The sequence below is a fragment of the Astatotilapia calliptera genome, chromosome 3 (assembly GCF_964374335.1).
Source record: "Astatotilapia calliptera chromosome 3, fAstCal68.1, whole genome shotgun sequence".
Classification (NCBI taxonomy): domain Eukaryota; kingdom Metazoa; phylum Chordata; class Actinopteri; order Cichliformes; family Cichlidae; genus Astatotilapia; species Astatotilapia calliptera.
The window spans coordinates 73,751,396-73,772,753 of NC_137424.1; the positions used below are offsets into that span (position 1 = coordinate 73,751,396).

At 40.0% G+C, this 21,358-nt stretch overlaps 3 protein-coding genes and 1 long non-coding RNA gene across 5 annotated transcripts in view; 2 read left to right on the forward strand and 2 right to left on the reverse strand.

Annotated features, from left to right (window-relative positions):
- LOC113018854 (uncharacterized) overlaps positions 1–21,358 on the reverse strand; it is a 192,201-nt gene that overhangs the window by 94,506 nt on the left and 76,337 nt on the right. The window lies entirely within an intron of this gene.
- LOC113018285 (uncharacterized) lies at positions 502–10,076 on the forward strand. 2 transcript variants are annotated; one of them, XM_080299168.1, is made up of 8 exons: positions 502–618; positions 1,229–1,264; positions 4,226–4,489; positions 6,465–6,710; positions 6,797–7,165; positions 7,313–7,414; positions 8,152–8,236; positions 9,720–10,076. In XM_080299168.1, exons 1-8 carry the CDS (start codon positions 588–590, stop codon positions 9,724–9,726), a joined length of 1,140 nt encoding a protein of 379 aa, XP_080155294.1. In that variant the 5' UTR covers positions 502–587; the 3' UTR covers positions 9,727–10,076. The 2 variants fall into 2 exon arrangements, with proteins under 2 accessions (XP_080155294.1, XP_080155295.1); XM_080299169.1 differs by having other exon boundaries at positions 7,316–7,414.
- Positions 4,164–5,352, reverse strand: LOC145425808 (uncharacterized). Its single transcript, XR_013906554.1, has 3 exons — positions 4,979–5,352; positions 4,414–4,486; positions 4,164–4,320 (listed from the first exon to the last, which is right to left on the reverse strand). It is a non-coding gene; the product is annotated as an uncharacterized LOC145425808 (long non-coding RNA).
- Positions 12,384–19,909, forward strand: LOC113018284 (junctional adhesion molecule-like). The gene is made up of 5 exons (XM_080299207.1): positions 12,384–12,541; positions 14,890–15,059; positions 16,131–16,296; positions 17,995–18,330; positions 19,231–19,909. The coding sequence occupies exons 1-5, from the start codon at positions 12,472–12,474 to the stop codon at positions 19,329–19,331; spliced, it is 843 nt and encodes a 280-aa protein (XP_080155333.1). The 5' UTR covers positions 12,384–12,471; the 3' UTR covers positions 19,332–19,909.

Sequence of the window (21,358 nt, forward strand, 5' to 3'; positions counted from 1 at the left end):
GAGAGCTGCTCGTTTCAGGAGATACTCCCTTTTATGTGGTAACGGAGGAATAACTACCCTTCCAGTACTGTCTTATTGGAGACTGGGGCACACATTATTTTTACAACAATAAAAAAATAACATATTTGAACAATCAGAACATTTTAAATAAATATTATATTGTAAATAAAATGGGGGATGTGATGTTTTTGTCCATAATGCCTCTCTTGTCCTACAGTATTTATAGTGAAACATCTCCCTCTAGTGGCCATATATAAACATGTGTGAGGATGGTGTTAATGTAAAATGTGAATCAGTGTTCCAGTCAGTCATCAGTGTGTCTCTGCACAGCTGTAATTAAAATGTGTTCAGAGGGCCTCAGTGTCTGAATGGTTCCAGTTCAGCTCCATAACAGCAGCGTCCCTGGTTTGATTCCTGTGTTTCAGCTCATATCTGCCTCTCTCACTGAGGGGGGCGTACATATACACACACACTAACCACTAACTCTATTTGAACCAATAGAAAAGCTGGTGCTCAGAGGAAGAGGGCGGGCTTTACTTGGTGTCAGTGACAGAAATGAAAAAAAGCTCAAATGAGTGAGAAGGACGATGAAGGAAACATCTGTGCTGTGTCTGCTCTGTAAGTAGAATCTCTGTGTTTGTTTGAATTCTTGTACTTTGACTGTCTGCTCTCCTGATAACTGATGATGGAGGAGAAGACATGAGAAACAAATCAGGCTGAATTCAAGTTCAAACACCACGAGGACCAACTGCAGGTCTGAACTGACTCTTTATCTTTGCTCAGGAGTCGAGGAAACACAGCAGGCAGTGAAAAGATCAAATCATTCACTCATTATATCAACACAGCTGCACAGTGGACACATGACTTTACTGTGGTTTCTTTTAGGAGTAGAGGACATGTTGTATTATATGAACAGTGTAGTCAGTGCACATATTTATGATCACAACAATTACATTCAGTGCTGTTTCTGAGATTAAAAAATATAATAATTAAATTTGAATAGAGGAGCTTGAACAGTATAAACTGTAGGGATATACATATGGGATGTTCTGTTTTACTATTACACACTTCCCCATCTTTTGTTGTCCAAATGTTTTTGAAACATATTCCTGTCATCAAATAGAAAATGAGCAGATATACCAGAGAGAGTTTGTGTGTTTGTCAGCTGTTTGTGTGGAGTTGTTCTTTATGTTCACCTCAAATCAACCTGAGTGTCATTTCTCTTTAGTTCTGATCTCACTGCTGAGCTGCTCAACAAACCAAGGTCAGTAACCTTCTTCTGTCACAGTTTAAACCTGATAAATGTGGTAACACTTTATTACACGACCTGCAAATAAGGCACAAGTACGCTATACTTGCATGCAATTTGTGGGCAACAAGGCGCAACTACCCTGCAACAAGAAAAGTGATTATGATAGTTTTAATTTTACAGATAATATATAAGACAGACTTAATAGTGAAACTTCCATTATGCAGAAAATTACTTAAGCAGAACCAGTAATTACTCGGGTTGCTGCGATACTTAAAATTATTTACAGAACAATCTGTATCTCTTTCCCTTTAAAATACCTGGAAGTTAGAAAATAGATGAAATTAAGTGACTCCATAACACGGCCCACAACCCAGTAAGTACTTACAGTACTTGTTTCATTGTTTCTTGCAAAAACCTGATTTGTTGCCTGCAAAATGCACATAATGGAATACATTTTAAAAGTAACCTTGCCAACAGTGGGTCATTTTATAAAATGTTGCTAGAAATGCCTGCCAGTCCTGAGATTGTTAATGAAAAAAATGTATGCATTACACATTACAGATAGTAGTTTGTTGTAATACTCAATACATTACCCTGTAAAATAACCTGAAATACACAGTCTCATAATTACCATTTAACAAAGACAAAAGCTAAGGCTACAGCCACACACACCAATACACGTAATGAGGACACATTAAGCGATTTGTATTGGTGATATTTCAGCATTTAGCATTATGTACAAATACAACAAGAAATAAAGATGAAAACCGGTGCAAAGACACTTTAAAGTGATTACCACAGTGATTCTGTAGAAACATGAACAGGTAGAAATGGAGGCTCCAGCCTGACTGCTGATCAGTTTGTTACCTGTTGAAGTTCAGCATCTGGCTGCTGAGCTGGGGTCAGATTTCACTCAGCTTTAACATTACTCTGGATTCCTGGCTATATATCTCCACAGTTTTCAAAAACTATAACTACTCTCTTCCTCCTGCCTATGGACTGAAATTAGTTGACTGTAGCACAAATGTGCCAAAAAAAATTGAATTCTTTAAAAATAAAGAAAATTTAAAAGAACAAAAAACATTCTTTGATAATTTTTTTCAATTCAATTTTATATTAATCCCATTTGTCTGCTGCTTTATGCATGAAGGCCAGAAGACACCAAACATGCAAATATTCATATATATATATTAAAAAAAAAAAAAAAGAGAGAGAGAGAGAGAGAGAGAGAGAGAGAGAGAGAGAGAGAGAGAGAGAGAGAGAGAGAGAGAGAGAGAGAGATAAAAAGAAATGCTGTGGAAGACAGACAGAGATTAATAAATCTAAATATTAAATGCATTGGCTAAGGAACGAAGACAGAGGACATGACAGACTTAGACAGGAATGGGGAATGACAAAGCAACAAGAAAATATAGATCAGGAATAACTCAACTTTGAAGCAAAACCAGCTCAATACATTACAACTAAAAGAAATCACCATAACTGTTAGGTGCGGCTGTGTGCAGGCAGGAATAGGACCCAAGGTGCAGACTCCGGAGACAGACGTGAACTCAAAAAGGCTTTAATTAAGTACTCAAAATATAACATAACTGAAAAAGGCTCAAAACAAACTTAAACTAGAGAAATGCCAGAACACACAGCAACGTAAACGGTAGATCACGACACAGACACCAAGAAACACAGGGCTTAAATACACAGAGGGAGCAATCAGGGAATGGGTAACAGGAGGGAAACACAGCTGGGGCAAATCAGGCCTAACGAGACAAGGGGAAGCAAAACCAGACACATTAACATCAGACATGGACTTTCAAAGTAAAACAGGAAACATAACACAGACTCACGGGCAGGCACTATAACAAAGGGAACAGGGCAGACACAAACACTGACTGAACACGGGGATATAGGAACTAAAGATACACATAGACGCGAACTAGACAAGGGGATGCAGGTGATAGGGGAGACAGAGCAACTAAAGAAGACAGAGACCTAAGCCATAAGATAGAACTCAAAGAAACCAAAAACTAGACAGTATAAATAATAAAAACTCAAAAGCCCTGGGTCGACGACCCAGGCATCCTAACAATAACACACAACAAAACATTGCTGGGTCTAATGACCCAGAACCATGACAATTTGTGCCCTACCTGATTTCCCTTTTTTTGTATGTTTGTCACACTTAATCATTTTTTCCACACAGGGCCATCTGAGCATGGATTTTTTCCATGGTGGTGTTGGTGTAATTTAATTTATAAACTACATTTGTGTTTTCTTTGTCTAATATTTAAATGTGTTTGATCATCTGAAACATTTACAGTGAGTGTGACAAACATACAAAAACAGGAAATTAGAAAGAGCACGAATGCTTTTTCACACCACTGTAAATTCAGTTGTGGATTTAACAGGGAGCCAGTGTAGAGAAGCTAACATAGGAGAAATATGCTCTCTCTTTGTAATTCCTGTCAGTGCTCTTGCTGCAGCATACAGCTACATTTTAGTTTAATATATTCACTGAAGGACATATCCTGTAAAAAAAACAACACCTTCCTCACAGTGTTACTGGACGTCAGAATAATGCCATCCACAGTAAGTATCTGCTTAGATACCACATTCCTAAGATTTTTAGGGCCAATTATTCTAGCTTTCGTTAATTTCATTAAGAAGTGATCAAACAAAGGAGTTTTCAGGCAACACTGTTAATGTTCAGTTTCTATGCCATTTTTCTTTTTTCCTGGTGTGCAGAAAACTGAAGAACGTTTGTAATGCAAGCAACACCATAACTGTAACTGTAATGTAATTACGGAATTTAGTACAGTTCCAATATAACTTATTGTGTTAATGGAAAATGTAATGTAATATGATCTATTTGGTTTGATGTTTTTAGAATGAAAATTATAAAATAATAAAAGCAATAAACCATTTGGACCTTTTTATCAAGTATAACACATAATCAATTTTTCATTGTAACCCTCACAGCTCGTCTGACTGTGAGTCCCAGCAGCTCCCAGTTCTTTCAATATGACTTTGTGTCTCTGAGCTGTGAGGAGGACGACAGCTCTGCTGGATGGACTCTGAGGAGAAACACAAGCAAACAGCAGAGGGCTCAGTGTGGAGATGGGTGGGGAAAACCAGCTGGTTCTTCCTGTAACATCAGATATACTTACCCATCTGACAGTGGAGTTTACTGGTGTGAGTCCAGAGAAGGCACCGTCAGTAACATGGTTCACCTCACAGTCACTGGTAAGTAGATCAAAAATCGCAAAGTGCTTTACAATAAAAAATAAACTGAGAACAAAAATATAAAACAGCATACATATAACATCATACAGCCTAAAACTAGTTAAAAGCTAATATGAATAAATGAGAATTTAGTTGAGTCTTAAAATGAGTTACAGGGACCATTAATAGCCTTCGACTACAAGAATAGGTGTTGCATTCTAGAAGGTCAGAAATATAAGCTGGGGCTTGACCACACAGGGCTTTAAAAGTAAGGACAAAGATTTTTATATTAATTTTGTGAAGTCTCTAGCAGAAGCAACATTCTATGCTGACTGAAGATGGTCATGTCACGGTTCGCTTGAGGACTCACACGCAGGACTCAGAGGCACAGTCAGTATTTATTACAGTCCCACCAGGTGTATATACAAACAGTGCAGGGGATGGTGCTATATACAACGCGGTGACAGGGAAAGGGCTCCGGGGAAATCCAGGCAGGAAAAAGACACTCACTCCTCTTCTGGCTCTCTCTCCAAACACTCACACAAAAGGGGAATCTGCTCGGGGGATGCAGCGTCGGGTCCAGGGGATGCGAGTCACACACAACGATCCAGCGATGAGTAGAAGCCACTCCCTGGCTTAAATGCTGGCTGTGCTGACGAGGCCCAGGTGTTTCCTCTTCAGAGGGGGCGTGGGCCAAGGGCGTGAACCCACCATGAGTTCCGCCCTGGCGAGAGAGCGAGAGAGAGAGAGAGAGAGGGGGGGGGGGAGGGAGAGAGAGGGGGAACACTACTAGTCAGCGGCCTGCTGATCCCCTGGCCGTGACAGGTCAAGATCTTATTCAAACACATAAACAGCTCTTACAATAATCAAGCTGTGATAAAATAAAAGCATAAAAATTTACCTCTAATTCAGCTTGCGAGACAACCGTTTGGCACTTAGTCATATTTATTAGTTGAAAAAAACCAAACAAACACTGTTTCTGATTCATTCACAAGAATGGCTCCCGAGTTCAATTCAATCTACACTCAACAAAAATATAAACGCAACACCTTTGTTACTGCTCCCATTCCCCATGGGATGGACGTAGAGACCTAAAATTCATTCCAGATACACAATATAACCATCCCTCCCAAACAGTGGTCACAAATCAGTCCAAATGTGTGGTAGTGGGCACATCTGCCATATTGAGATAATCCATCCCACCTCACAGGTGTGCCACATCAGGATGCTGATCTGACATCATGAGTAGTGCACAGGTGTACCTCAGACTGCCCACAACAAAAGGCCACCCTGGAATGTGCAGTTTTTTGCGCTATTGGGGGTCTGGGGACCCAGAACCGGTCAGTATCTGGTGTGACCACCATTTGCCTCATGCAGTGCAACACATCGTCGCATGGAGTCTATCAGATTGTCAATTGTGGCCTGTGGAATGTTGGTCCACTCCACTTCAATGGCTGTGCGAGGTTGTTGGATATAAACAATATCACCAGTGCCAAAGGCAGAAATAAGCTCCAGGTTAACCATTACGCTGGATGCAGCAGAGTCAACAGACTAGAAATCACTAGAAACTTTGAGTAAAGGACTTTTTGTGGAGTGAAGCACACATAAACCCAGAATGAAATTTGTCAAAGATGTCATGCTTTTCCATAAAAGAAATGACTTGTTTGGCCACGTTTTTAAGAAGCTTTGACAAGAAAGGGATCTTAGAGATATGCCTGTAATTTTTGAACTGTGTATTTCTACAATAGAAGGCCATTAGCAAGAAAACTGATTTTAAATAACGCTGTATGGATAAAGTCATTTGGGCAGGTAGATAATACCATTTTATCAAGTAAAGATGAAATGTCATATCGTGTCATCGGATGAAACACATTCAGAGACTAAGAGTGGAGAGCCAGGAACAAAGGTATGACACTGGTAAGCTGAGTGTGTGGAGTTAGTGTTGATGAAGCTGTGTGTAAATGGATGAAATGCTGTAGTTTGTCTCTGTGTTGAGGTGGATCAGTGATCCTGCAGAGTCCTGTCCTCCCTGTGATGGAGGGAGATGACGTCACTCTGCTCTGTAAAACAAAGACCCCTCCCTCCAACCTCCCAGCTGCTTTCTATAAAGATGGCTCCCTCATCAGGAAGCAGCCTACAGGTCACATGACCATCCAGCATGTTTCCAGGTCTGATGAAGGCCTCTACAAGTGTGACATCAGCGGTCATGGAGAGTCTCCATCCAGCTGGATCACTGTCACAGGTGACACACTCACCTGTCTGTGTTTCTGCAGCTTTCAACATTCACAATGTGACGACAACTTAATGACTGTGTTTGCTTTATTTTAGACAAACACAGCACCACACCTCTATCTACAACCACACCTCCACCTACATCCACCACTACATCTACACCCACCACCACAACTGTCAGATCTTCGCCCACCTCTATACATACATCCAGCACAACTCCACCCACCATCACACCCTCACCCACTGCTACCAAATCTCCATTAATAACTGCTCAAGGCATTACATCCACACCTCCACCTACATTCACCTCTCCTCCTGGTTCCACCTCCAACACTCTACCTCCATCAAACTCTCATCCTCTTCTCTCTATGATGTTGGTCTCCTCTGTTGGATCATCCTGTGTTGTGGTTCTACTGGTGTTACTGGTTCTGCTGGTGAGACGATGTGCTCACAGGAAACCTGAAGGTGAGACTCGGACTCCTGATTGTTCGTGTTTGAGATTCTTCAGTAGAATGAAGGTCACATACATTATTATTATAGTTACAACTTTCCTAAATGCAACCTGTTTTTAGATATTTAATTTATATTATTTTTAATTTTGCATCATTTCAGCAGATCAAGAAGAAGCTGGAGAAGATGACATCATCACTTATGTCATGTACAGTTACATCCAATTATCAGATCCTCAACAACAGCCAGTCAGAAAAAGCAAAGGTAGTACTGTGTTTCCATCAAAAGGGGTTGAGGTTGACATTTAAAATTTTAAATATAATTGCAAAACTATGTGATGTGTTTCAAATGGCTGCTGAGTTGTTAGATTTGTTTCTAAAACAACTTTTTTGCAACTTTACAATTAAGGAACACTGCCAAGTAGGGGTGAGGATGTTTCAGAAATAGGGCGTTAGTAAGGAACTTTCTCTTTGATTTCTTTGTTGTAAGTTCTTGAGAAGATAACTTTTTTGGTTTAGTGTGAAGCCAATTAAGTCACAGATTGAACAGACCGTAGACCTTTGTTTGTGTTTTCAGCCTCTCAGACATTTGAACCACTTTTAAACTTGCATGTAAAACCACAGCAGCTACTTCCTGTTGATGACCCCAGTTAGTGTGAACCAGGTTAAGGTTTAGACGTCTCACCACAAGATCTAATGATAGTGTTCGAGTCATGAGAACCCTGTTGCTTTGTGCTTTGTGGTATAGTGTGTGCGTTTGCATTATTAGAATATAGCAGCCTTGTGGTCATCCACAGTTGTTTTTCACAGAATGAGCCGTCAGTTATTTCTGGTCATTATGAGTTTCACAGCAGAGGTGTTAACATAGGAAAGCTGAAAAATGCTGCAGATTATAAAAATCGCTTAATCACCTAATCTTGTCAATTACTTTGCAGCTCTCGAGTAATAATATATCAATGGTGTTGCTGTAGTTTCAGTAATTGTATATGCTTTATATTACAGAGACTGATACAACTGTGGTCTACCCAGCAGTGGGCTCTGACGATGTCAGTAATGGACAAACAACCATCAGGACAAGAAAGCTCAGGTACAGCTGGGCTGTTCACCCTGTTTACTGTCATTATACTAGGCTAAGCTAAGAAAAGTTTAAATAAAGTAATCCATGAGAACCAAAAGTGCAGGCTGCAGATTGCTCTAAACATATAACGATTTTTCTACTCTTGGGTTTGTATGATATCATCGATACCTAATATGGTCTCCGTTACATATGCTCCAGCCACCTGTTATTTCAACCTTTTATTAGTGATTGGCAGCCAATCAGTAGAAAGTTGCCTTAAAGGGAGAGGAGCTAATACAGATTGTTTTAGACAGGATGAACTAAGGGGCTCCAACAAAGCTCAGTGTAAGCTAATGAAATATTACCCTGAACTGTGAATCATGCAGAGGTACTCTAGTCAAGTCCAAGAATAAAAATAAAGAGCTGGAAATGAACACAGAACACAAATCTTCACAATCTGATTCAACAAAAATAAACTTGTACAGTGAAAACACAAGTTATAGTGCATGAACTTCAACAGTGTAGGGTTGCTTCAAATACAGGAAATGGTGCAACATATAATTGTGACTCTCCTTATAACCCTGCAGGTACATCAGGCAGGCAGCTGAAGTTGACGTGCAATAGAATAACACCGACAATAGTGCAGGGTCTATTTTTGATTGAACCTGCAAGAAACACTAGATTTTTTTTTATTTGTTTCTCTAAAACTGCACACAACAGTTCACCTACAAAGTAAAACCTCTGAGCTTGAGAGAAAAAAAACAGAGCACTGTTTCTGTACCCAGAGAGCAAAAGGTTACTAGTCTTCAGTAGGATACGGTCCATAAATGTTTCACTAGGACTTTGAGATAAATTGAAACATATTAGCAAGATGTCTGACAGTCCAGTTGACTACAACTGAATAACTACAGAACATCTGTCATTACCGCTGGTTATCAGTAGACCATCCAGGTATATATTGTGCTAGATGTATCTATACTTACTCTTGCTATAGTGAGAACACACGTATGCACTCAGTATTACATCATAAACAAACCATATCTCCCTCTGCATGAGTCTGTGAGGGTGCTGAGCAGCTCTTTCAGTCAAAGATTGAACCTCACTGACAAAGTAAAACAGGAATGAAGATCGACACAAACAACCATCAGAAACAGCAGCATAAAGACATGAAACACTGAGAGGTGAGGCAGAGAAACTACAGACGGAACACAGAGGGAACTAATGACAAACAAAAAGTAAGAACTGAAGCTGAGAGAAAGAAACACTAAACCACACTAGAAGAAATCGTGTGATCAAAGTTAAAGGTCAGCACAGATCTGTGGGCTCCAGGTTTGTAGAAGCAGTTTAAAGTGTGAGCAGTGCGGACGCTCTGATTTGTATCTAAACTGGTTCCAAGTAAAGTCTGAACTGGGACTGTGTGTGATGCAGAGAGGTGGAGATTGGAGGTCTTGATTAACCTACAAAGCTTGTAATCATGTTTCCTGTTGTTTGAACTGTGTGTGTTTGTGTTCAGACTTTAAACCAGAGCCAGACGTCGTCTACTCTTCACTGAAGTAGTCCACCAGTCCAACCACTGACATCCAGCTGCTGGTCTCTAACTGGTCCCCCCAGCACCTCAGACCAGAGGACATCCACATGTTACAGATTTTATGTCTTTTTATCACTGAATTAGACTCTGATGATGCAGAACTACTTAATGGAAATCAGTTACTTAATTTATTGGCATGCAGATGTTTTATGTCTTCAGTAACTTACAACAAGTATCCTGTTGTTGTTCCCCTTGGAAACATTTATATTGTCTCACTCAGTAATATAAGATTAAAACACAGACTTGAGTGTTGTAGTGTCTGATAAACTACAAATTCATGAACTCAGACTGGACTTCCTTCTGAATCACATTTCCTGAATGAGCACAGAGCTCAGTCCTGTTAAACTTTCAATGAAGCTTAAAGCCTCTCTGAGGTCAAAGTCATCATAGGTCAAAGGTCAAAGTCATCATCCAGTTCTCTAATTTGGAGAAGCAAAACTGTTTTGGGTAAAACAGTCCCACAGCTCATGGTCACAGGTTGGGTTGGGCAACCAGTTTTGCTTTGCCTCTTTTGTTCTAATGCAACATAAAATGATACAGACAGAGTATAACTGAGGTTTACTGAAAAACTAATCAGTTCCAGAAGGCAGATTTGGAAAAATAACTTTAAATCTGATCTCTGAGTTCAATAATATCAAACTTTTCATTCTAGTTAGTTCAACCCACTCTGTTGTGTATTTTCCTCTTGAGTTAACTACATATATGAATGCCTGCTGATAACTTAATGGATGTTCAACCATGTATGATCATAGTTCACTAAGTCATGAAGCAGGAATTATAGATTTTATTCTAAGCTGTGAACTTTTTTTATTCTAACTGTGAACAAACAACGTTTCTGAAATGGCAGCCACTTCACAAGCGCATGGCACAACATAGAAGAGCCACCTCCACAGGACAAGACTCAGCTGTCCATCTGGATCTAAAGGACAAACGTCACTCTTTCGAGGATGCCAATGTTCACATTTTGGACAGAGAGGACAGATGGTTTGAAAGAGGAGTGAAGGAAGCCATCTATGTCTACTGTGAGCGACCATCTTTGAACAGAGGCGGTGGTTTATAACACCAACTCTCTGCCATCTATAATCCAGTTTTGAGTTCCCTCCCCAGACGCCTTAACACCCACTCACATCCTGGGCCATCTGACCTCAGGACATCACATGATAGGGTGGGGCCAGGTTTCACAATGAGCTCACCCGAAACCCTGGCTGATTGTGAGCTACACCCATTTTCTCACCTTGGCTCATGTGATTAGGTAGAGGATCATCAGGGGGTCCTTTTGTCCCTCTTTGGGGGGAAACTCCCACTGGGTTTAAATCTGGGACTCTCCACCATTTGACCTTAGAACTGAAAAGGCTTCTCGGATGAGAGGTGAAACGTCATCAAGCAACTTAAAGAAGTCCTGATGCTTATTTTTTCTAAGCTCCTTAGACTACGATGACCTGGATGACTGAGAACCTTCACAGACATAGACAAAATAGACTTAAGTAAACCAAAGGAACTTTGGAGTCTACAAATCTGTCTCACCACATCTTAGTGGTTAATGCAGTTGTTCCAGTAAACAGAAACAAACACTTCCTCTCTGCTGAACTGCAGACACTGTATTTATTGAAGAGGCACAGCAACACTTTAGTGAGTCCTGCTCGCCTTATGACCAAAGAATCAATCCAGATGATCACAAAAATGGAATCAAATATCTATGATGATGTATTATTGGAGGCTGAGATGAGTTATCAGACATTGTTGATTTTTTGGAGAAAATTCACAAAAATATTCAAATATGTTCTCCTCCTCCAAAAGCAGTTTTTATTTTATTTTCTTCTCTCTAAAAAAAAGTGTGTGTGTAAGAAAGGTTTCCTGTGTGAGGTACTATATGTAAACTATGTAAAAATCCAACAGGTGGCAGCAGAGGAGCTTCAGTTTGACCAAGATGTCATTCTAGAAGATGAGGGCTGCTGGGAAAAATAGTGGTGGGGTTACTGTACCCCACCACTATAGAGGATGGTTGCTTTCAACTCAGAGGTGTGAAACTGAGATTTTTTCTAAGCCCGTTTAAAAAAGAAAACAAAAAAAGCCATTACAATCATCTAAGATGGATGACACAAACACACGTGTCAGTTGTGATATTTTAAATGATTTACCTAAAGCAGTGATGCCCTGTAATTACTCTTTTCTATTAATATTCATTGCCATAATTTGTGACACACAGGAAAAAAAAAGCTTGAAGAAAAGCTTTGTCTAATCTCCATGCGCCAGCTTCAATTATCTTCTCAGCTTTATATATAGTATATATACCGATGACTTAAAAATAATATAAAATAATTTCCAAATCCAAATTGGTGAACAATAAATGAATGACAATAAAGCTTTCATCCAGTGTATTATAATCAGTCATATCCAACCAAATGACTGTTATTAAATATGTTTCTGCCATAAATCCAGATTGTTCCTCATTAATTTAATATAATTTAATATACGTCAGTCCTAATGTTAACCTAATGCAGAACCATTTCTGCATTTCCATAGGAGGACTCCGGTCCAGCCCACCATCTCTATCTCTCTCTCTAACTCATAAGTGTGGCGTTACAGACCCGCTCTCTCACTCAGGGACTTTCAGCTTTATCTGAACCTCAGAGTTCTCTTCTGAATCTCAGATTCTGATTTTAAAACAGAAACAGAAATGTCTGCTGGAACTTCGTCACTATGCTACAATTTCCTGTTTTTCAGCGTCTTTGTGTTTGTCTCTGCAGGTGAGATTTACTGTGAGAAAGTGAAGGTTATATATTAATAATAATGTGTGTGAAAGTGACACAAGGTTAGATAGAGTCTGTGCGGATTTAACATCTGCAATCCAGCTGTGACAAAGAAGTGTAATGTGTGGATGGGCTCAAACTGTGCTCATGAATATTTTGTACTTGTAAAGTTGTGAACTGAGTTTTGTAACCTTGTAAACCAAAATATCTGAAAATGTTATGCTTGTGCATCTGTAGACTAGAATTTGCGTGTTTGTAAAGAAAACAAACAATTATTTACACAAGTTACAAATATTTTTTGTTAAGGTCTGGTTAGACATACAAAGCAAAAATCTACTCTGTGTTCCAAATTATTATGCAAATGTGATTTTCCTAAAAAGTCGATTCAGTCAGCATAATTTTTGAGTCATCAACTATTCGAGTATAATTTAAATGTTACTGAACAAACCACACAATAAAAACAGTTAAAAAAAACAAACAAAAAACCTTAGTATGCACTGCTCCAAATTAATAAGCACAGAGTTTCAAAACATTTTATAGGTTGTAGAGAATTGAAAATGGTCATTTGTTTAATTTGCAGTATTAATAGATCAATTTTTGCTGAAATCAAAAGCTATTTCCATCAAAAAACACCTTAACAGGTCAAGTTACATATTAACATAGCACCCCTTATTTGATAGCAGTTTCACATTTCACCATTCAAGTTTCAACTTGAATGTTTAATTATGTGGGGTACAGAAAAAAAAAAAATTATAGACTATATTTTGTCAGGTTCCCGTTTCTGTTGACCCAGCGTTTTAAGTTTTAGTTTATTTGGATGTTGTTTATGTTTAAGTTCGTTAGATTAGCAAAGTTCATTTGGTTATTAGACTCCTTGTGTTTTCTGCCCCTGTATTCCCTCACCCTTTGTGTTTCATGCTGCATGTCTTATGTTATCAAGTTTGTATCGTCATGTCTGTGTCTCGTGTTTCCTGTTTTATTTTGAGGGAGTTGTGTGTTTTTTGTTCATTGCATTTAGGCTACGTCCACACGTACCCGGGTATTTTTGAAAACGCAGATTTTTCTATGCGTTTGCACCTTTCGTCCACACGTAAACGGCGTTTTCGGTCACTGAAAACGAAGATTTCTAAAATCTCCGGCCAGGGTGGATATTTTCTAAAACTCAGTTTTTGCATTTACATGTGGACGAGAAAAACGGAGAAAATGCAGCGTCAAAGGTGTGCGCATTTTTTGACATCACACTGTGCGCCACGTTATTAGTTCGGTGAAATGAATTTCTACAATACTGTTACTGTTAATTCTACTTTCTGCAGTGTTTCAATGCTTACATATACACACACAGTTACTGTCCCTCCACACATACGACTCTGTTCTGCTTCTATGCCCCAGCTTTGTTTACTCTTTCCCACCGAGGCTTCTAGACTTCTGATTGGCCAACATTTCTGCACAGTTAGGAATATATCGCCACCTGTTGCTTTGACATGTTCATAGCAGCGTTTTCCTTCATTTCTGCCTTTATGTGTGGACGGGATTATTTTTTAAAACGAAAAATCTCAGTCAAAAATACCCGTGTACGTGTGGACGTAGCCTTAGTTTAACTTCCCCTGTCCTGTCATTAGCCTCATGTCAGTCAGCTGTTCCCCCATGTGTCACCTCCTGTGTATTTAAGTCCTTTGTTTTCAGTGTGTCATTGTCAGATCATCTGCTTTGTTTCTAGGCCAAGCGTTCATGTCAAGTTTTCTTATGTCTGGTCCATGTTCCTGTTCTAGGTTTTTATTTAATTTAGCTCAACCAGTTTAGTGTATTGTTAGTTTTGCCTTTTGTTTGCAGTTAATTTGTCAGCCACAATAAACGGCTCGTGTTTGGTGATTCAAGTCACATTTCATGTTTTGTTTCGTCTGCATTTGGGTCCACCTTTACTCTACACACAGTCAGCCCCGCTGATTGTGACATATTTATGCAAAACATGTGTATACTTACTACATTTGAATCACATGTGTTCTTGAAGAAAATGTATCTAAATCTGCCACTAAGAGACTCACAGTGTCTTATAATGAGAGGCTGCTTTCTCTCACACATTATGTTCACTTATTATCAGCACATGTTGTTGTTCTGTGGAAGCTAACATCTTGTAGTTTCTGACACTTTGCATGTTTAGCATGAGGCTAAAATTCCCCCTCAGTGGGTCACTGGTGACCTGCTGGATGTTCAGAGGTTCATTAAATCCAACATGACTAAAAACTCAAATGTCAAAGGAAATAAACAAAATATTTAAAGTCAATCATTCTGATCATAGTTGTACTTTGACCTTTAACCTCTCTGCTCTGTGTTGTTTCCTCTTTCAGACCAGAAAAACATCACAGCTGAGTCTGGACAGAACGTCACTCTGACATGTCGAGCTCCAAACAACAAGACCTTAGTCGTAAAGTGGAGCAGAGCTGACCTGGAAGATGAATATGTGTTTTTGTACCAGCATAGTCGCTTCTATCCAGACAACCAGCATCCATCTTTTAAAGTCAAAGTCAAAGTCAAAGTCAAAGTCAACTTTATTTGTCGATTCTTCCACATGTACAGGACATACGGAGAATAGAAATTGCGTTACTCTTCAATCCCTAGATAAATAGCAAATGAACATTTAAATATATTTAAATATAAAAGTGATTTAAAAAATGCAAGTAAAATAATTAAAAAGTAAAAATTTAAATAAATACAATTTTACATATAACAAGAAAGCTATACAATATACAATATAATGGGTAAGTGACATTGAGTGTAAACCAGGCAGAGTAGTGCAAATAGGCAAATAGTGCAAATGGAGATTTAGTAGTGTACGGTAAGAGAAAGTGTAACAACAAAGTCTTATGAGGTAATGGCAGTCCAATGCTCCACAAAGTGACTGGTAACTGGTGCAGGCCAGTGAGTGAGTCAGAGAGTGTGTGTGTTTGTGTGTGTGTGACAGAGTTCAGTGAGACCGTGGAGGAGAGAGGGGAGAGGGGGCAGAATCGGGAGGGAGTTAAGCTTCCTGACAGCCTGATGGATGAAGCTGTCCTTCAGCCTGCTGGTCCTGGCCTGGAGACTCCGCAGTCTCCTCCCCGACGGCAGCAGCTTGAAGAAGCTTTGCATTGGGTGCGTGGGATCAGCCGCTATGCAAAGGGCTTTTTTAGTGAGACGGGTGCTGTAAATGTCCTGGAGGGAGGGGAGAGAGACACCAATGATCCTCTCTGCAGCTCTCACTATGCGTTGGAGGGTTCTATGACAGGACGCATTGCAGGCTCCAAACCACACAGTGATGCAGCTCGACAGGATGCTCTCGATGGTGCCTCTGTAGAAAGTGTACATGATGGGGGCTGGTGCTCCTGCTCTTCTTAGTTTGCGGAGAAAGAAGAGACGCTGCTGTGATTTCTTGGCCAGTGCTGTGGTGTTGTACGTCCAGGAGAGATCCTCTGTGATGTGCACACCCAAGAACTTGGTGCTGCTCACTCTCTCCACAGACGCTCCGTCAATGGTCAGAGGAGCATGTTGGGTGTGCATTCTCCTGAAGTCCACAACAATCTCCTTCGTCTTCTCCACATTCAGAGAGAAGAAGAACCGGGTGGATCTGCAGGACAGACAGATGAAGGATGGAGACGTGTCTTTGATTCTGAAGGATGTGAACACTGCTGATAGTGGAACATACGAGTGCCGTGTTTTCATTAAAGAAACACGCTCATGGAAGAACAGCATCATCCTCCACCTGATTGTTGATCCTCCAGGTGAGTGAGTAGAGTTGAGTGTGTGTGTGATCAGAGGTGAAGCTGCTTCCTGGTTGTTGATGTGTGTTTGTTGTATGGATGAGCTGGTGGATGTCAGAGGTAGACAGATGTTTCTCCAGCTGTTGTCTTTGTGGCTGGTAGTCTAGAGTTGTAGAGCAGCATTGTTTGGTTAGAGCAGAAACAAAGACATTTATGAATCTGTCTCTTTTTCTCATGATCTGCAGTTTGTCTGTAAACATGTGTGGGGAAACTCAATGCACGAGTCCATTGCATTTTTGCTTTTCAGTCACCTCTCTGCATTGAATCGTACTTGCCATTAAACTCTTTCTCTCTTCAACATCATGTCTTTATCCTGTCTTCCTTCTCTCACCCCAACCTGTCGCAGCAGGTGGCCCCGCCCCTCCCTGAGCCTGGTTCTGCCGGAGGTTTCTTCCTGTTAAAAGGGAGTTTTTCCTTCCCACTGTCGCCAAAGTGCTTGTTCATAGGGGGTCATATGATTGTTGGGTTTTTCTCTGTATCTCTTATTTTAAGGTCTACCCTACAATATAAAGCACCTTGAGGTGACTGTTGTTGTGATTTGGCGCTTTATAAATAAAATTGAATTGAATTGAATTGAATTGAATTGAATTGAATTGAATCGAAGATGCTGCTGCCTGCATTATGTTTCAGGCCTGAAATGCTGACTTACAGAAAGTGTCCTTAAAAACTTCAAAACATCTGTCTTGACTTTCTATGTGACAGCAGGACAGCACTGATCCCTCAGGGTTCAATCACTGGACCGTATTCACAGCCTGATCACAGTTTTCTGTTCCAATCAGAGGTGAGAAACAGAGATTTTATCTAAGAGAGTTTAAACAAAGAAAAACAACTTCAACAGTAAAATCATCTAACATTGATGATAAAAAACACATGTCAGTTGTCATCATTTAATTGATTTAACTTATGCTGGGATGACCTGAAATTGTCCTTTTTTAATAATATTTGTTACTATAATTTGTGACACAAACGAAAGAATATTCCTCTTTAAATATTAAATATAATTAAGTAATAATTTAGCCAGTTTTTATTTCCTGTTTTTAAGCTTTACTAGGTATGTGTGTTTTTAAAGGGATGCCAAATGCTGTCATTTTTTCTGTAAAGCAAATTTACCTTGCCTATGGGTATAAATAAAGTTACCTTGACCTTCTTTGTGTTTGTCTCTGCAGGTGAGATTTAGTTTTAGAAACTGACGATGAGTGAAGAGTATCAGCCTGTTAACATGTCAATAATAATCTGTGTGAAAGTGATACAAGGCTAAATGGAGACTGTGTGGATTAAATATCTGTAATCCAGCTGTGACAGAGACAAAGAGGTCTATGTGTGTGTCAGTGTGATGTGCATAGTTTGAGGAATGAGACTCACAGTGTCTTATAATGAGAGGCTGCTTTCTCTCACACATTATGTTCACTTATTATCAGCACATGTTGTTGTTCTGTGGAAGCTAACATCTTGTAGTTTCTTTGCATGTTTAGCATGAGGCTAAAATTCCCCCTCAGTGGGTCACTGGTGACCTGCTGGATGTTCAGAGGTTCATTAAATCCAACATGACTAAAAACTCAAATGTCAAAGGAAATAAACAAAATATTTAAAGTCAATCATTCTGATCATAGTTGTACTTTGACCTTTAACCTCTCTGCTCTGTGTTGTTTCCTCTTTCAGAGCGGAAAATCATCACAGCTGAATCTGGACAGAACGTCACTCTGACATGTCGAGCTCCAAACAACAAGATCTTAGTCGTAAAGTGGAGCAGAGCTGACCTGGGAGATAAATATGTGCTTTTGTACCTTGATGGTCACAATGTTCCAGACAACCAGCATCCATCTTTTAAGAAGCGGGTGGATCTGCAGGACAGACAGATGAAGGATGGAGACGTGTCTTTGATTCTGAAGGATGTGAACACTGCTGATAGTGGAACATACGAGTGCCATGTTTTCATTAAAGAAACACGCTCATGGAAGAACAGCATCATCCTCCACCTGATTGTTGATCCTCCAGGTGAGTGAGTAGAGTTGAGTGTGTGTGATCAGAGGTGAAGCTGCTTCCTGGTTGTTGATGTGTGTTTGTTGTATGGATGAGCTGGTGGATGTCAGAGGTAGACAGATGTTTCTCCAGCTGTTGTCTTTGTGGCTGGTAGTCTAGAGTTATAGAGCAGCATTGTTTGGTTAGAGCAGAAACAAAGACATTTATGAATCCGTCTCTTCTTCTCTTGCTCTCTAACTCGTCTGTAAACATGTGTGGGGAAACTCAATGTTAAAGCCTACATCTGGAGGGGGAGGGGAGGGGTGGAGCTGGTGGTTGTGAGTCTGTGAAAGTGAATCCTGCCGGTGCCATAGCTGGTGAAAACGTACTTAGTGCAGACACAAAACGTCCATCAGCTTCAAAGTGTGTCAGAAAAATGTCCACATGAGAGAGAGAGGTCCCATTTTTGTTGTTGTGCACAAATCATTTTTGTAATGTTTTTAATGTTATACGGCGTGAAGGGGTGAGAGTGTGGATCCAAATTCAGTATACAGAGACTGTAGAATAATAATAAAATCAAGCTTTTCATTTGGGCTGCACAACAATACAAACAAAGCACCAACATGACATCTGACCCTGAATAACCTCTCACAGGCATGTTAAATTGTATTTTCTAGTTTTATGATTGTTTTTCTACTTTTCGTGGCAGCCATTTTCAAAAACAAGATGTTGGCTGCTATTTTGGTCAGGTCACATGTTTCCTGTTCTTGAATGAAAAAGCACACAAAAATCCACCTATATGAACATTTTCTTACTTTATAAATAATAGAACTTATTTTTAATAACCTGATCTATTTAACTAAAAGAGGAAATGGATTCTGTTCTGTTCTTCACTCATCACCTACCTGACAGCTGATACCTGTTTCTCACCTGCAGGTCCATCAGGAGGACATCCTGCCTGGATAGTTCTGTTAGTTGTTTTGGTTATTATTCTTGTGCTTCTTATTGCTTGTTGTATATACATAAAATACAACTAAAAAACTAAGAAGCTATTATCATTCCTGCTGCTGTTTGAATGAGTCTGTCATGGTCCTGGGCCATGTTGGCCCAGTATTCTTAGTTTTTGTGTGTTTTTGTATTTTGTTCCCTATTTATGCCTTGGTTCCTAGGTTATTTAGTTAAGATGGTCCTTATTTGGTTACCTCCTGTGTGCCCCTGTGTATTTGTGAGCCCTCGTCTCGCCTTGTGTTTTATTCCATGTTTTCCCCAGCCTGTTAGGTCTGTGTTCTCCCCGTGCTCTCTCTCCTCCTGTCTGAACCTCTGTGTACTTCCTGTTTTACTTTGACAGTCTCTCGTCAGTGTGCGTCATGTTGTGTTCACTCCTGCCCTGTCTCGTTATGACTATCTGTGTCAGCTGTGTTCCCCGTGTGCTCCCACTTCCCTCGTTAACCCTCTGTGTATTTATGTGCATGTCTCCATCAGGTCAGTGTCGCGTCGTCAATGTCTCTTCCCTGAACCGGTGTGTCTTTCTGTGTTCCCACGGTCTTCTGTTAATATTCCCAGTTTAGTTCTGTTCCTTTGTGAAACTTGCAATAAAGCAGTGATTTTGAGTTCAGTTCCTGCCTCTGTGAGTTTTGCGTTTGGGTCCTCATCTGCCTCCCCACAGCCAGTTCATGACTGAGTCATTGTTATCGATAAAGAAGACAGACGATCAAAGAGAGAAAGAAAGTGATGATGTTGAGCTTCATCTTCAATCTCCACAACTAAACTGTGAGTTAGATGATGTGAGGACATAAATGAACTCTCCTGAACATCCAGCAGACTGCTATAGAGGTCTGATTATCATCATGTTCACCATTAAAGCTTCTGCTGTGACCGTGTTTAAAGTTGTTGTTCTTGTTACTGTGGCCTTTTGGAGTGAGGCCCCCACCTATATTAATGAAGTGCTCCACTCCTGATTTTGATTTTGTACCAAAGTAAGAGGGTTTCCGCCTTAAAAACCGAACTTTACCTCCAAAATTTTGGAAGACGTTGCTACTCAACTTTGGCGTCTTCACCCTGTTGCCTTCTTTAACCCTTAGATGACCCCATGGGTTGTTTTTCTTCAAAATCTTTAAAATGCAAAGTTGTAATATATTCATATTCCAGGTATTCCTCATAAAATATGTTTGTAACATGAGGCCATTTCTATTTTTATTTATTTTTTCATTAATTTAAAGAAAATGCTGTTTTTGTATCACTACCCCACAAGTGGGGTCAGAAATGACCCCAATCAGTTCCTATTGAATCTTCTATGAAACTTTCATTCTTAGCAACTCTGACTGACCCACTTACACTTCTGATGGATCAAGAATAAATTTTTACACAGTAACGTACATGATTTATAGTCAGGGCTGCACATAAGTGGTCCGCAGGTGCACATTCACTGTCAAAATAGAAGTATCCCAGGAAATTCAGAGAATACGCGGCTCTTTTGCAGTGGAGGAACACCAAAGTAATTGCTTACACAGCTTGCTTCTTCGACATCTTTAAGAGTTCTGAACAAATGTCTGTCCTCCTCCAGAACGTCTAATGTACGCAAACGAGCGTTCCAACTTCTTATCTGGTATGTGTCTTTTATTTTTATTGTGCACCTGCGGACCATTAATGTGCAGCCCTGTTTATAGTTTCCTATGCATTTCAAACATTGTCCTTTCTGATATATATTTTTTTATATTTAAAGTAACATGGCTGCTATGAGGCCAGCTAGGATCCCTGTGGACCTTGCCCTACAAATGATCCAGGACGGATGGGATGAAGAGCCCATCCGTCTAAGGGGAAAAGAGTGGAAAAATATAATCAAACATAAGCTCCAAGCCTTCATTTGATTGACCGTTCTTGCAGGAAGTGAGAAGAACTGGGATGTACCAGTCGGTGTGTTTTTGGGGAGTCCTCTGCATAACCCATTGTACAAGGCCACTATGTCAATTCAAAGATAACAAGCTATTTGCCGTTTCTTGCACTTTGATGACAAGAGGACCAGAGCCTACCGACTGAATACAAACCACGTGGCAGCTTTCCTTTC